This window comes from Sciurus carolinensis, chromosome 11 (assembly GCF_902686445.1).
Source record: "Sciurus carolinensis chromosome 11, mSciCar1.2, whole genome shotgun sequence".
Taxonomy (NCBI): Eukaryota; Metazoa; Chordata; class Mammalia; order Rodentia; family Sciuridae; genus Sciurus; species Sciurus carolinensis.
Window position 1 is genome coordinate 123907751 of NC_062223.1, and position 14486 is coordinate 123922236.

Below are 14486 nucleotides of genomic sequence, written 5' to 3' on the forward strand. Positions count from 1 at the left end.
AGAAGAATAGAAGGAAAGTGATGAGGAAGAGCCCTAATGGGGAAGAAGATGAAGAACTGGGGACAGTCCTACCTGTTCATTCAGTTTGTGATTCTCTTCAGGGTTCTCTTCAGAGCAAGTTTGACATCCTTATTTCTGAAGCTATAAATGAGTGGGTTCAGCATTGGCACTCCAAAAGTATAAAACACTGAGAGAAATTTACCTTCACCCAAAGTCCCAGCAGTTGATGGTTTAATATGAGTGAGAAGTCCAAATCCATAGAAGAGGCCAACAGTTACTATGTGAGATCCACAGGTGCTCATGGCTTTGGACCAGCCCTTAGCTGATGACATATGAACATTATAAAGAATCAAAGCATAGGAGATGAATATAATGAGGCTAGATACACTGACAACTGTCCCCACAACAACAGAACTCACAAGCTCATTGATGTAGGTGCTGCTGCAGGAAAGTTGAAGGAGAGGGAAGATGTCACACATGTAGTGGTTGATGATGTTGGAATCACAAAAGCTGAGCCTCATCATGCACCCTGTGTGGACGAGAGCACCTGCAAACCCCATCAAGTGAGAGCCCAACATCAGCAGAGAACAGACCCGAGGGGACATGACAACTGTGTACAGCAGAGGTTGACAGATGGCCACATAGCGATCATAGGCCATGGCTGTCAGCACGTAGCACTCTGAGTTGACAAAAAAACAGAAGAAAAATAGCTGAGTCATGCATCCTGCAAAGGAGATGATATTTCTCTCTGAAACAAAGCTCATCAACATTTTGGGGGTGAAGACAAATGAATAACAGAAATCAATGCATGACAGATTAAAGAGGAAAAAGTACATGGGGGTGTGAAGGTGTGAATTCAGGAAAATTAGAACAATTAAGCTCATGTTTCCCACCACAGTGACTGTGTAGTTCACCAAGAACAGGAAAAATAGGGGCAGTTGCAGCTTAGGTTCATCTATTAAGCCCATAAGGATAAACTGTGTCACTAAGGAGTCATTTTCCTTGGCAATTGGCTTCATGGATGGTATCTGTAAGAACAGGGGTGAAGGTGACATTAACAATGAACCCTCACTCTTTAACTGCACAATGAGAGCCAGTTTCAGGATCATCTGAAGACACACAGCAAAGCATCCAAAGAGCAAGACTTCTTATGTCGATCCTTGAAGAATCCCCATTTCCTCATGCGTCTCCCCCCGCATGACGTCTCTGTTCAAAGAGAATGCTGGCTGACCTCTCAGTGTCTTGAACATCATTTCCTCCCTTTTTTCTTAGTCTTCTCTAAGGATTGTGGTTGAAAGGAGCAATAAATAACTAGTGTTCTCTGTATTTATGATTTTCACTGCTTTGGGTTTGAACTGAAATCATCATGACAAAGATGGTTCAGTGATCACTTTTGTTCCTGTAGAGGCCTCACTGATACTGGACCTTAAGGGCTTCCTCCCTACTGTCCTAAGGGGGACAAAGTTTCTGATGGTGAGGGCAGTAATAGCAATCCATTAAAATTTGCCTCTTACTTCCTAGATGTCAGGGAATATACCATGGTTTCTATTTGAAAATTTCTCTTCACTAGTAAGAAGGAAAATAGGTAACTTATATGAGATTCTGAATATCACCTTACTCAAATGAGAATCTATTTTGTGTCCCATGGTTCTGGGAATATTTATTAGAAGCACATAAAATGATGCTGTCCTTTAAGATTTCCTCCCAAGCTGAATAAGCCCCTTGAGGGTAGAAATTACTGAGCCTGTATTATATCCTGTATAATAAACCTAACTTAGGATCTTTTGAGACCCCACATTCTAGTTAATTTATAAATTCCCATCAGTAATTCCTGATCCCAAGACTAATTAATAGGTTTTCCGCTCCTTAATCCAGGGCAGAGTCACTTGCCAATTCTAGTATGTTCCTATAAGCCTCTGGGATTGCATCAAGATTTTAGGTTGTATTTTAAACACTCTACCAATGAGAAGTTGTATTAAAGAGGTTTAAAATAGGAACAGTCTCAAGTCTGAGTTTAAGTTTAGACTTCATCTACCAAACTCTGAGGCTGAAGATATATGATATCATTTCCATGACCCTTGTTCATCTTTATTTATATGTACATATAATTGTGTCTAGTTATAAAATGAGGTTCATAAAAAGGGCTAGGCATTGTCAACATGATACAGCTTTTGACTAGCATACACAGGGTCTCAGATAAATCCTAGCACCAACAAAAATAAATAAATAATACAGTTTTTAAAAAGTAAAATAATAGAGCTATCTCATTGTATTGTGGGAGTTAAATGAGATAATTCACATAAAGAATTAGAACTGTGCCTGACATATAAAAACAGTCTAATAGGTGTTAGTATCCCTTCACCTGTTCCATGATCTTCATACAAATCAGAGTTTCTCAACTTTGGCCTAATAGTAATGTGGATGAAGTAGTTTTTTGTTTTTTGTTTTGTTTTGTTTTGTTTAATCAAGAGACTCTCCTCTGCACTACAGAATGCACAGCATGTCTGGTTCCTGCTGATAACTTGCCAATACTATACTTCCACTGCACCCTCCACTCAGAAGCACACACTAGTTCTGACCAATAAGAATTTCTCAAGATATCATCACATATACCTTGGGTTGTTTTGGAAAATAGAAAATGACGTGCCAAAGTTTGGCACATTGGAATACTGATTACTTTGAAGAAAAAAATAGGGAGGACACAGAGTAAAGTTCTTTTCCGTCCTTCTCATGCTCTTCTTCCTCTTGCTCTGTTTCTCCTACATGACGGGCCATAAATGCCAAGAATCTCTCCCTCCTTACGGTTGATCATAAGAAGTGGAACCTCTCTCCCCAAAGCCGGACCTAAATTTTTGCCTTTCTGTATAGGAGCTGCCCATGAGGAAATTTTCAATTCTTTCTTCTCTGAGACTAGACTACAAGACCCTTATTCTAGAAGGGGACGTGTCCTTCAAACAAGAGGAAGGAATACCATACAGAAAGGCCAAGAAGAATCAGAAAAGATAGGCTATGCAGGGTTTCCCCTCTCAGATATGACATCAGCCTATATGCTTTTGTCTGATCACATTTCTAACAGAGTGATACATACTTCCTCAAATCTAACCATTAAAATGGACAGGTTTCCCTGGGCTATGAATCTTCATTTCTGAAGGCTTCTTTGTAGCATAAAATATTAAGAAAATCTGTTATATTTTTCTCATTAACCTGTCTTTCATCATAAGCGTGTTGGCCTTGACCCTTATGATGGAATCGGGGAGAGGGATCACAACTTCCCCTCTTTCGGGGCCATAATTTTCACTTTTGAGAACTGCTGGCCCTCCCATACAGCCTTGTCTTCTGCCGTGTCAACTCCACAGACTCCACAGACTGTTTTATATAATAGCTACTTATGTGCCTCAAGCTCAATATGCCCCAAACCGAATTTAGATTTTTCTTGTATTTCCAAGGCTGCTCTTCCTCAGTTCATTGTTTTCTCCATTACTTTCACCACTAGCCTAGCAACCAGTGCATAATTTAAACTTAGCACCTCTTTCTCTCTCACTGTCTTTATCTAGTCTCTAAGTCCCAAAGGATCCATCATCTTCAAAGACCTGTGCTTTCACTTTCATTTTCTTTTCAAATTTCCTATTATTACATTCAGTCATGGGTATTCAATTTCATCTTCTTAAATAAGATTTTCAGGAGTTTCTTGACCCACTCCTATAATGATAGAATAACTTCTGACTATGACAAAAATTCTGAATTCTTGGGATCCTCTGTCATTATCACGTATAGGATTACCTTAATCTCTATCATATCCTGGATTCTCTATCTCCTTGATCAACGTGATGGGGGAAATGTTCTCCTAACTTCTTAGTTGTCCCACTCATTGGTTACAAGACATTGTGCTTGGGTTCCTTGGGAAATGGTGACTGCAATGGCACTTACACTGACCTTGCTTGTCTGAAATTGTCTTTATGATGTACCATCCTATTTATGGGCCTTGTGAAAGGACAATAAATAGGTGATTTAGAAGTCACTGTCCAGGTGATTTAGAAGTTACTGTTCCTCAAATTATTCAATATATTGACCAAATAGGAGCACAATAACTCTCTCAAACAGTTTACTTTCCCCTTTCACATTTGTTCCCATTGTTCCGAACATTCCATAATGTTGTATCTTATACTTGTTTGTATTTAAACATTAAGATCGTTAATTAAATCCATTTGGGAAGTACAAGGCCTTCAGTATTTCTTAAATTGCATAATTTATTATATTTTACTTCTACTTAAGTTCTCTGGAATTTTACTTATTTAAATGCTGAAAGCTTTGAATTTTTTCTTTCTGTACAGTACTTTCTCTTCTACTTTTTTATCCCTTTAGTTTATGATTTGGAACTAAAGCTCAACTTTTTCTTCTGGAATTTTCACAATTGCTTTCTTTTTTCTCTCATGACAAATATTCAAGACATAACTTGTCTTCCTATATTTTCTTCAAAATGTCTCTTTTATTCTAATTGTTTCTATATGTTAAAATTGTGCCTGTATCACTATAAGTTCCCTGAGAGTGTCCAGCGTCTCTGCCCCTGTTCTATCGTTTGGGAGAGGTACTCTAAAAGCTGATGGGTAACTCATAGTGAAGCCTTAGCACTTACAACTGTGGATGTCACTGCACAGGCTAATGGTGTCAATATTCATGAGGCAAAACTTCTTCTTTCTCCCTTGTTGTCCATATAGTAAACTGTACCACACATGCACACATAGTGATATGATTTAGGAACCTTGTTTCACTTTCTTTAATAAATAAGTTTCTAGCTCTTTACTGAGCATAAGCAAAGATTAGCATCTGCTTTATGGAGAGGTAGAAGAGATCTCCCTAAAAATCTTTTCGAGCTTTTCAATTATTCTATCCCCATATTCTCTTCTAGGATTCACAATGCCACTAAATTCTGAGCATATGAGAGAGGGCACAGTGTAAGTGAGGAGCTGATGGTTTCCTCAGTCCTGTGTTAGTGTTAGAAGTGATAAGAATGACAAAGAAAATATTGCTCACTTAATTTCTTTCTAACTTCTAAAATTTAGGGGTGGTTGTATTTCTCCAGGTGTTTTATTTGTTCTTCTGTTTTGCACTTATGAGTCAATGCTTATTTTTAATGTTTTTATTAGTTCATTGTAATCATACATAAATTGATGCTCATTCTGACATAATCATACATGCATGAAATAAAATTTGTTCCACTTCAGTTCCCAGTACTTCCTCTTTCCCTATCCTCCCCCTGTTCTCCTTCCTCTACTCTCCTGGTCTTCCTTCTATTATTTGTAGGATTTTTAAAACTAGGGCTTTATAGATATACATAAAAGTAAAATTCACTGTTGTATATTCAAATATATAAATAGCATAATTTGGTCAGTTCGATTCTACCATTCCTCTAATTTCCCATTTTTGCCCCCCTCCCTCAATCCCCTTCCTCTACTCCATTGATCTCCCTTTTATTTCAATGGAATTCCACTTCCCTCTTTTTCTTTATTTTGTCTAACTTTCACATATGTGAGAAAATATTTGATCCTTGACTTTCTGAGTCTAGTTTATTTCACTTATGATTTTTCCAGTTCTATCCATTTACCAGAAAATGCCATAGTAACATTTTTTTATGGTTGAGTAAAACTCCATTATATATGTACCACATTTTCATTATCCATTCATCTTTTGTTAGGCACCTGGACTGGTGGGTACTGTACAATCAGTGAGAAATTGTGAAAAAATAAATGAAAGAAATTAAGTTTTATTTTTAATGGATAAATAAAATTGTATATATCTATAAGGTTCAATGGGATGTTATTGTACAGATATACATTGTGAAGTGATTGAGTCACACAAATTAACATATCTATCATTTCATATCCTCACTGTTATTTGTAGTAAAAACATTTAAAATCTATTCTTCTAGCAATTTGAAGTATACTATACATAGTTATTGACTATAATCACCATGCTCTGCAATAGGCTGAAATGTATTCCTCCAAACTGAAACATTGTCCCCTTTAACCAAAATCTCCTCTTTCTTCTTCATTCTGCTCTCTGTTCTATGAGATAAACAGGCACCAAAAGATGCTTCTGTGTGATCTTATGTAATCTAGTGATCCAGTTTTAAATCATTGTTACCACAATTTGAAACTTTGAACTTGAATTATATTTAAATAATGTAAGAACTCTTCTCTCTTGTTGACACACTTAACTTTGAGCAAATATCAGTTTCACTTCTTTTACTTCAAGTGTTTCAAACAACAAAAATAAAAGAACCTTGAATTTGCACCAGTCTTCTGCAATGTTGAAGTCATCACACTGAAATTACCTCACACTCTGCACAACTCTCAGCTAGAAATGGGCAGAAGTATTTATACTGGGGAGATAGAAGTTAGAGGTTTTGCCTGGAGAAGTGATGGTCAGTATCCTTCACCAGCAACCCAAAGGCTTCTTGCCAAAAATGAACCCTGTCCCTTTCCCTGTGACTGCTGCAGCTGCTGCCCAGGTGGTAGGGCACCTCTTTGGTTAGATTATTACAATGGAGCACAGAATCCAGTTTATCTCATTGTTCTTGCTCCTGCCAAACTCTTGGTGAGCAATCACTTCAGACCCTCTTACCTCCCAGGAGCCCCATTCTCAGCCGCAATCTTCCAGAGCAACCAGACAGAAACCCCAGCTATACAAGGTCCAACTCAACTGGCCTGGGCACAGTGCCTTCACCTGTGCCCTTCTGTCTTGCAACGATTAGAAAGCTCTGTTCTGGTCTTTATTCATGAAAGACAAGGAAGAACTGTGTGAGAAGTACCTTAAAATGTTGGTAACATATCAGATTAATGACATTTCAATTACTTTTGAGTGATGGAATGAACTAGGTGGGAAATAGGAACTATTCCATGAGTACCAAAATATGAAGTACCTGAGATTTCTAATTTCATTTTTTCACAGGAAGTTAAATCTCAGGTTATTGCTCTTTTAAATTAATTTTTACCTATCTACTTAAATTACTATAATAGGAAAAAGCTTTTATGTAAAAAAAAATTAAAGGTCCTTAATATGTTAATATGGTTTAAGGACAGTTTTTAAAAATTTAAATTGTGTTGATAGGGAACTATCAAACATAAAGAAGATAAGAAAGAATAATCCATATTTTTAACAAATTACACATACACTTCCAAATATTCATAATTGTCAAATAAGTTAAAATGCTTTAAAATTATTTTTCTTCTAGTTTAATCACATGACTTTTAAAAATTTTTCATTCAAATTTAGGTTTAGAGTTAGGCTAAGGAGAGCAGTAAGAATGAAGGAAAGAAGGACTGTGTAGAGGGAAAAGAGGGGTGGGAGGGGTGGGAGGGGTGGGAGGGGTGGGGTGGAGGGGAAAAATATAATAAACATCATTACCCTATGTAAACGTAAAAAAAATAAATAAAAAAAAAAACAAATTTAAATAATTTTAAATAAATTAAAATTAATTGATTAAAATTTTAAAATATTTTAAAGAAATATCATCAAATGTGGATTTGATTAAAAAGTTAACTCAATTAGACTTGCAATAAATGCCAGCAGTTCAACTGGTACAATAACCCTGTAGACTTTATAAAACTGAGACACACTATTGGATGATTCATTCTTTTTCAGAATGCGCTGCTGACAACAACATGGTACTAAGACCACAAGTTTTGTGCTATGCCTGTGACTAATATTTTAAATTTTTGTTGTGTACCTAAGCTTCATAGCCATGGATGTTTTATACCTCCTTGTGTCTTCTATATCTTTATTCAAATATGTGCTTCAGAGAAATTTTCTTAAAACTCTGTCTAATCATACCCATAATGAACACAAACAGAAAAGCAGAAGTTGATCCTAAACATTCAGACTATGCTAGATAAAGTAAATTTTAAATGCATTATAATAAATAAATTTATAAGTAGAAGTTCTTATTCTGTTTTAGGAGCAATAATTTTAATGAGAGTCAATTCAAGTTCATAGCTTGCATCATTTTCTTCTAAGACTACTCATATAAATCAATGTTTCAGAACTTTTCAAAAATCATCTTTATATAAATATGAAAACTACAGTGATGCTGGACTGGGGTCCTGTGACTAGGATTTTTCCACTGAAGAGCATCTTCCCTGAACCAATTCAGGAAAATAATGAACAGCAGACAATATTTCTGTGCAACAACATTTCTGTGCAATATACACAATAAAAACATCTGTAGAGCAGTTTTCCATTATTTTTATATTAATAATCCATTTTTGTCTCCAAACAATACTATAATATCTAATAGATTTGAAAAGTACTATTTCTGCATATCAGAGTAAACATTCAACCCTTGAATTTCTGAGTCTGACTTATTGGACTTAGCATTATAGTCTCCAATTCCAAATGTTTTCTCTGATATACAGAAGCTAGTCTAAAATTACAGGGGAAAAGAGAGAAAGAGAGAAAAGAAATGGGGTGGGGGAATTCCATCAAAACAAAAGAAAGATCAGGGGAGTAGAAGAAGGGGATTGAGTCACGGGAAGGACAGGATAAAGGAAAAACAGTGAAATGAATCTAACCTAACTCTAGTAAGCACATACATAAATATACTACAGTGAATCTCACCTTTACATACATCCACTGGACACTATTTTTTTGATGTAAATAAATAGAAAGCTCAGTAGAGTAAAGGGAAGAGGAGGAGAATAAGTGTACTGGGAACTTAATTGGAGCAAAACACTCCAAGCATTTATAGTTATGTCAAAATAAATCCTAACATTATGTATAACTATTATAAACCAATCAAAATATACAAATAGTACTAATGAAAAGTGACCTTATTTTAAGATGAAACCTCTACAACTGATGTGGATGTTTCTACCAGGGCATCAAAGTCTTGCATATTATCTCTCTACTGTTGGTATCTTGGCTCAGGTCATTTTTCCTATATAATCCGGACTTCTAGGTTCACTCTGAACAACTCTCCAAAAGTTTTGTCTGTTCTTTCAAAATTCTCCTTTCTTTCTTTCTATTTCTTTACAGGATGCATAATGGGATTGAAAACAAGGCTCTGTATAGTTAGCTTTATGTCTTTGAATGAGTTACATAAATATTTTATCATCTATAGAATAAGATGAGGAGATTTATGTTTATAGGGTAAAGACAAAAACCCATGCATATGGGGAGTTGTTTGTTGTTTTTCCTTTTTTGTTGGTGGGCAAAGGATCAGATCCAGGATCATACATAAGCATCTCTCTACCTCCGAACTAAGTAAGAGTTTTTTTGTTTGTTTGTTTCTTTGTTTATTTTTAAAACAATAAATTGAACTCTTTTTGCAAAAGAGAATCCTTATAATGTAACAGGAAAAAATCTTGACATTACTGATGATGCTACTATCTGTAGTGAGGAATACCATTAAGAAAATTTTAAAACAATGACAAAAATCTAGAGATCAGAGACAAACTGGTGAAAATATCAGGTCCGTGTCTGTCAAAATATCAATTGACCAATACATTGTAATTATTGGTGAGGTCTGAGAAACCTGGAAAGAGGGTTGGGATTGGATATCCTCAAATACCAATACAAATAAACACTAAGGCTATTTCTATTTCTACAAGTACACATTTCCATTTCAGATAGGAGCCTCTATATCTAGAAGAAGAACCATTCTTTAAGTAAACTGAATAATTTTTGGAATTTTTACTTTAAACATCCACAACATTGTGATCCCTCTTTCTTAAGGCATTTATTAGACAATAAAACCTTGAAACACAAAATGGACCTAACAATATAATCTCAAGAAAAAATTAAAGACATAAACTTGTCAGAAAGCATTCAACTCACCAACTTTCCTTGGATAGAGAAGACATAAAAAAACATACTAGATAGTCTTGCATACAGATAGAAAAGACTTCACTCTAGGGTCTCCATCTGCACAAGGAATAAAGACAAATTTGGTGTCTTCTTGGTATAAGAACAAGTCTCGACTCCAATAAGCCCATATAGTCACATAGCATAGTGTGAAAACAAAAATTGTAGTAAAACTCCAGCTCAAACTATAGAATAGAATGAAAGATGAAGGTGGGGCAGGGGAGAAAAATAGAAAGTGATTAAGAAGAGCAGGAATTACAGAAAAAAAAAAAAAAAAAAAAAACCAGCAATGGGAACAGGGACCAAGGCAGTCCAACTGGAGAGTTCAATTTGTGATTCTCTTCAGAGTTCTCTTCAGAGCAAGTTTGACATCCTTGTTTCTGAAGCTATAAATGAGGGGGTTCAGCATGGGAACCCCAAAATTGCAAAACACTGAGAAAAATTTCCCCTGGGTCACAGATCCTGGGGATGATGGTTTAATATGAGTGAGCAGCCCAAATCCATAGAACAGACCAACAGTTAAAATGTGAGAACCACAGGTGCTCATGGCTTTAGATGAACCCTTAGCTGAGGACCTGTGAATGACATTATAAAGAATCAAAGCATATGAGATTAAGATCATGAGGCTAGATACACTGACAACAGTCACCACAACAACAGAACTCACAAGCTCATTGACGTAGGTGCTGCTGCAGGAAAGTTGAAGGAGGGGGAAGATGTCACACATGTAGTGGTTGATGATGTTGGAATCACAAAAGCTGAGCCTCATCATGCACCCTGTGTGGACCATGGCACCAGCAAACCCCATCAAGTAAGAGCCTAACATCAGCAGAGAACAGACCCTAGGGGACATGATGACCCCATACAGCAGAGGTTGACAGATGGCCACATAGCGATCATAGGCCATGGCTGTCAGCACGTAGCACTCTGAGTTCACGAAAAAGCAGAGGAAAAATAGCTGAGTCATGCATCCTGCAAAGGAGATGATGTTCCCTTCTGAAACAAAGCACAAGAGCATTTTAGGGGTACAGACAAATGAATAACAGAAATCAATGAAGGACAAGTTAAAGAGGAAGAAGTACATGGGGGTGTGAAGGTGCAAATTCAGGAAAATTAGAACAATTAAGCTCATGTTTCCCACCACAGTGACTGCACAGTTCACCAAGAACAGGAAAAACAGAGGCAGTTGGAGCTCAGGTTGGTCTGTCAATCCCTTAAGGATAAACTGTGTCACAGAGGAGTCATTTTCCATAGCTGTCATTCTGGAGCGAGATCTTTAAAAGCCAGATTGGAAGATGATGTTTAAATGAAACTCAAATCTTTGACTCCAGAAGGAGAGCAGGAGCTGCTGGTTTCCAAGCTCAGGGTGGTCTGAAGACACACAGCCAGGACTCTGAAGTGTACAGTTTCCGATGTTGCTCCTTGAGGAGTTGCCATGTCCTTCCTACTTCCTCCACCCTTCATGTGTGTCTCATCAGGGATGAATGCTTGCTGACTTCCCAGTGTCTCTGAACATCGTTCCTTCCCTCCTCATTCTTCTGAAAGGATTAAGGTTAAAAAGAAAAATAAAAAGGTGGTTTTCTCCACAACCCATGATTTTTATAGTTTTGGCTGTGAAGGCAAATTATGACAAAGATGGTTCAGTGCTCACCTGACGCACTGCAGGTCTCACTGATGCAGGACCTCAAGGGCTTCCTCCCTGCTGTCCTGAGGAGACAAGTTTCTGAGGACGAAGAGGGCGATAACAGTCAGCTCAGATCTTTCTCTGACATGCTAGAAGAGCTACTGTGGGGGAGATGCCATGGTTTCTATTTTAGAATTTCTGCTGTAGTTACTCATCATTTGTAGAAAGGAAAACAGTCGCCTCATATCAACCTCCAGAACCTCACCTCACTCACTTGAGAATTTATTTCCCTATGGTTCCGGGGAAGATGAGTAGAAGCATAAAACTTTCTGCTGTATTTTATGCCTTCCTCCCAAATTGGGTGAGTCCCTGGAGGCAGAAATTACTGAACCCGTGTTTACAACCTGTGTAGTAGACCTAACATTGGGTCATTTGAGACTCAAAATTCTACACAATTTGTCATTTTCCACTAGGAATGCCTGATCCCCAGGGAAGATTAGGGTGTGACCTCATTTGTCAATTTCTTCCTCATGCCCTACAGAACCTTACAGAGCTTGTATGTTTCTGCAAGCCTCTGGGATTGCATTAAGAAATATTACATCATATGTTTAACATGATGTTAAAAGAGAAGTTGTAGCAAAGAGATTAAAACAATAGGAGTACCTCTTCAAATCAGTCTGAGCTTAAATCCAACTTTTCATCATTATGGTACTATGCATACATAGTATCTACTTTTTAGATTCCATTTATATTTATATGTACATATACTTGTGCATATCCACAAAATGAAAATCATAAAAATGGATGTCCCTATGACAGTTCTTGCATACTACACATAGTTACATCCCAGAACCAGCAATAATAGTAAAAGGAATACAACTGAGAAACATATAAGAGCTGTCTCATCATGTTGTGGGAATTAAATGAAATAATTCCCATAAAGTATTAGAACTATAGTTGACATACAAAAACACTATAAGAAGTGTTAATACCCCTTCCCTTCCTCCATTATTTTTCTTTTTTCTTTTTTTTTTTTTTTAACTGAGGATCAAACCCAGGGCTGAGGCAAGCACTTTGCCACTGAGCTACATCCCAGTTCCCCATTCATTTCTTCATATGACTCAAAGGGTCTCCACATTGGCACCCTTGAAATTTGAGTAAGGTGAGTCTTACATGGGGGTGTTCTATGTAATATGGAATGCACAGTTCCCTACACACTTCCCTTTTGATTTCAGTACTATCCTGCCTGCCCACCCCACCCAAGCTCACACAACAGTTGTGACCAACAACAGTTTCTCCAGATAATGACATATCCTTTTATTACTGCTCAGAAAATGATGTGCCAAGGTGTGGCACGTTGGCATGCTGAGTACTTTAAACCAAAGGACATTGGAAGGACTCAGAACACAGACTATTTCTGACCTTTTCATGTGCTCTACTTTTCCCACAGGGAAAGCCATTAAAAAGAATTCTCCTTTCTCAAGGTGGGTTATTGAAAGTTGAGCTCCTCTCCACAAAGTCAGTACTGAAACATAGAAGTTTGTGTATAAGAGCTGGCCATGAAGAAATTCTCAGAACTTTCTTGTCTGAGAGTAGATCATTAAAGCCTCATTTCAGAAAGACTTCTGGTCTAAATCATTGAGGAAGACCATAAAGAAAGGCCAAGAAGAATCAGAACAGACAGGCCTTGTTGGGTTTCCCCTTTCAGATATTACATACCCTTTTTGTCTAACCACATTTCTACATAGCACCCCATTCTTCATCAAACCCAACCATAAGAATAAATAGGTTTGCCTGGGTTCTGGGTCTTCCTAAAGAAAGGTTCCTTCATCAGGTGAAATTTTGATTATGTAAATCTATTGTATTTTTCTATTATAAATCTCTTTCATTTTAAGAGTGCTGATCTGATCCTTAAAATGGGGAGAAGGGGGTAAACCCCACCTTTCTACCCCTACAGTGCCAAAATCCTCCATGCTTGAAAACCACTGGTCTATCTGTACAATCTGTCCTACTGCCATGTCTGTGTTACAGACAATTCTATTTAATACCTATCATGTACCACAAGCTCAACGTGCCCAAAACCAAATTTAGATTTTGTTATGATTTCCAGGGCTGTCATCATGAGATCATCATTTGCTCAGTTACCTTCAAAATTTGAGGATTTATAACCACACACCACCACTTCATATACACACTGCTGTTCTTCCTGTTCCCCATTCACAATTACTAACAAATGATTGGAATCATAAATTTAGTTATATCAATATTCTTGTTGTTACTGAGACTTTTTAAAAACATGTCCACAGCGAATCCATCATTTACTGTGATTGTTTTTGTTTCCATAACTCACTTCTTTGTTGGTTTTCATACTATTCCCTGTATTCTTTTTGTCTTTTCCCATTTTCTTCCCCATTTTTTATAAATATCCCTTTAATACCTTCAGCCATGAGTATTCAATTTCATCTTAAATAAGATTTTCAGGAGCTTCTTTACCCACACCCATATTGATAGATTATCTTCTAACTGTGATACAAAGTCTGAATTCTTAAGATCTGTCATCCTCATATTTGGGATTACCTTTATTTATCATGTCCTGGAACTTATATTTCCTGGATCACATTGGTCATAAGACATCACACTTTAGATCCTTGAAATACAGTACCTGGATAGCAGTTATACTTAGCTTCCTTGTCTGAAATTATCTTTAGGCACCATAACATGTAGTCCTTTTGCATGGGAATGTTCAGATGATTTAGAAGTCACTATCCATTCAGCCCAAGTACTGCGTTTCAGCATAGTATTTACCAATCCCAAAGCAAGAACTCGGAGGACTCAACAGAGAGGTCTTGAACATTTTATTACTTGCTGGCTCCTTGATAGTAGGACAGGATACAATCAAAGACCACACTGCACCTACAAGCAGAGGAATATTAATAGCCTAGGTTGCATGCCTACTGTGCAGATGGGGCTCTTCCAGTGTTTTATGAGTATCTTTACTACATCC

General features: G+C 37.0%; 2 protein-coding genes across 2 annotated transcripts; both read right to left on the reverse strand.

Moving 5' to 3' along the window:
- Positions 1–80: 80 nt before the first annotated feature.
- Positions 81–1019, reverse strand: LOC124958906 (olfactory receptor 143-like). Its single transcript, XM_047517487.1, has one exon. It carries the CDS (start codon positions 1017–1019, stop codon positions 81–83), a length of 939 nt encoding a protein of 312 aa, XP_047373443.1.
- Positions 1020–10183: 9164 nt separating this feature from the next.
- Positions 10184–14278, reverse strand: LOC124959767 (olfactory receptor 143-like). The gene is made up of 2 exons (XM_047518143.1): positions 14266–14278; positions 10184–11112 (listed from the first exon to the last, which is right to left on the reverse strand). Exons 1-2 carry the CDS (start codon positions 14276–14278, stop codon positions 10184–10186), a joined length of 942 nt encoding a protein of 313 aa, XP_047374099.1.
- Between the last annotated feature and the right edge of the window lie 208 nt (positions 14279–14486).

Excerpts from the sequence above, each read along its gene's own strand:
- LOC124958906 (XM_047517487.1), bottom strand. The coding sequence starts at position 1,019 with ATGAAGCCAATTGCCAAGGAAAATGACTCCTTAGTGACACAGTTTATC.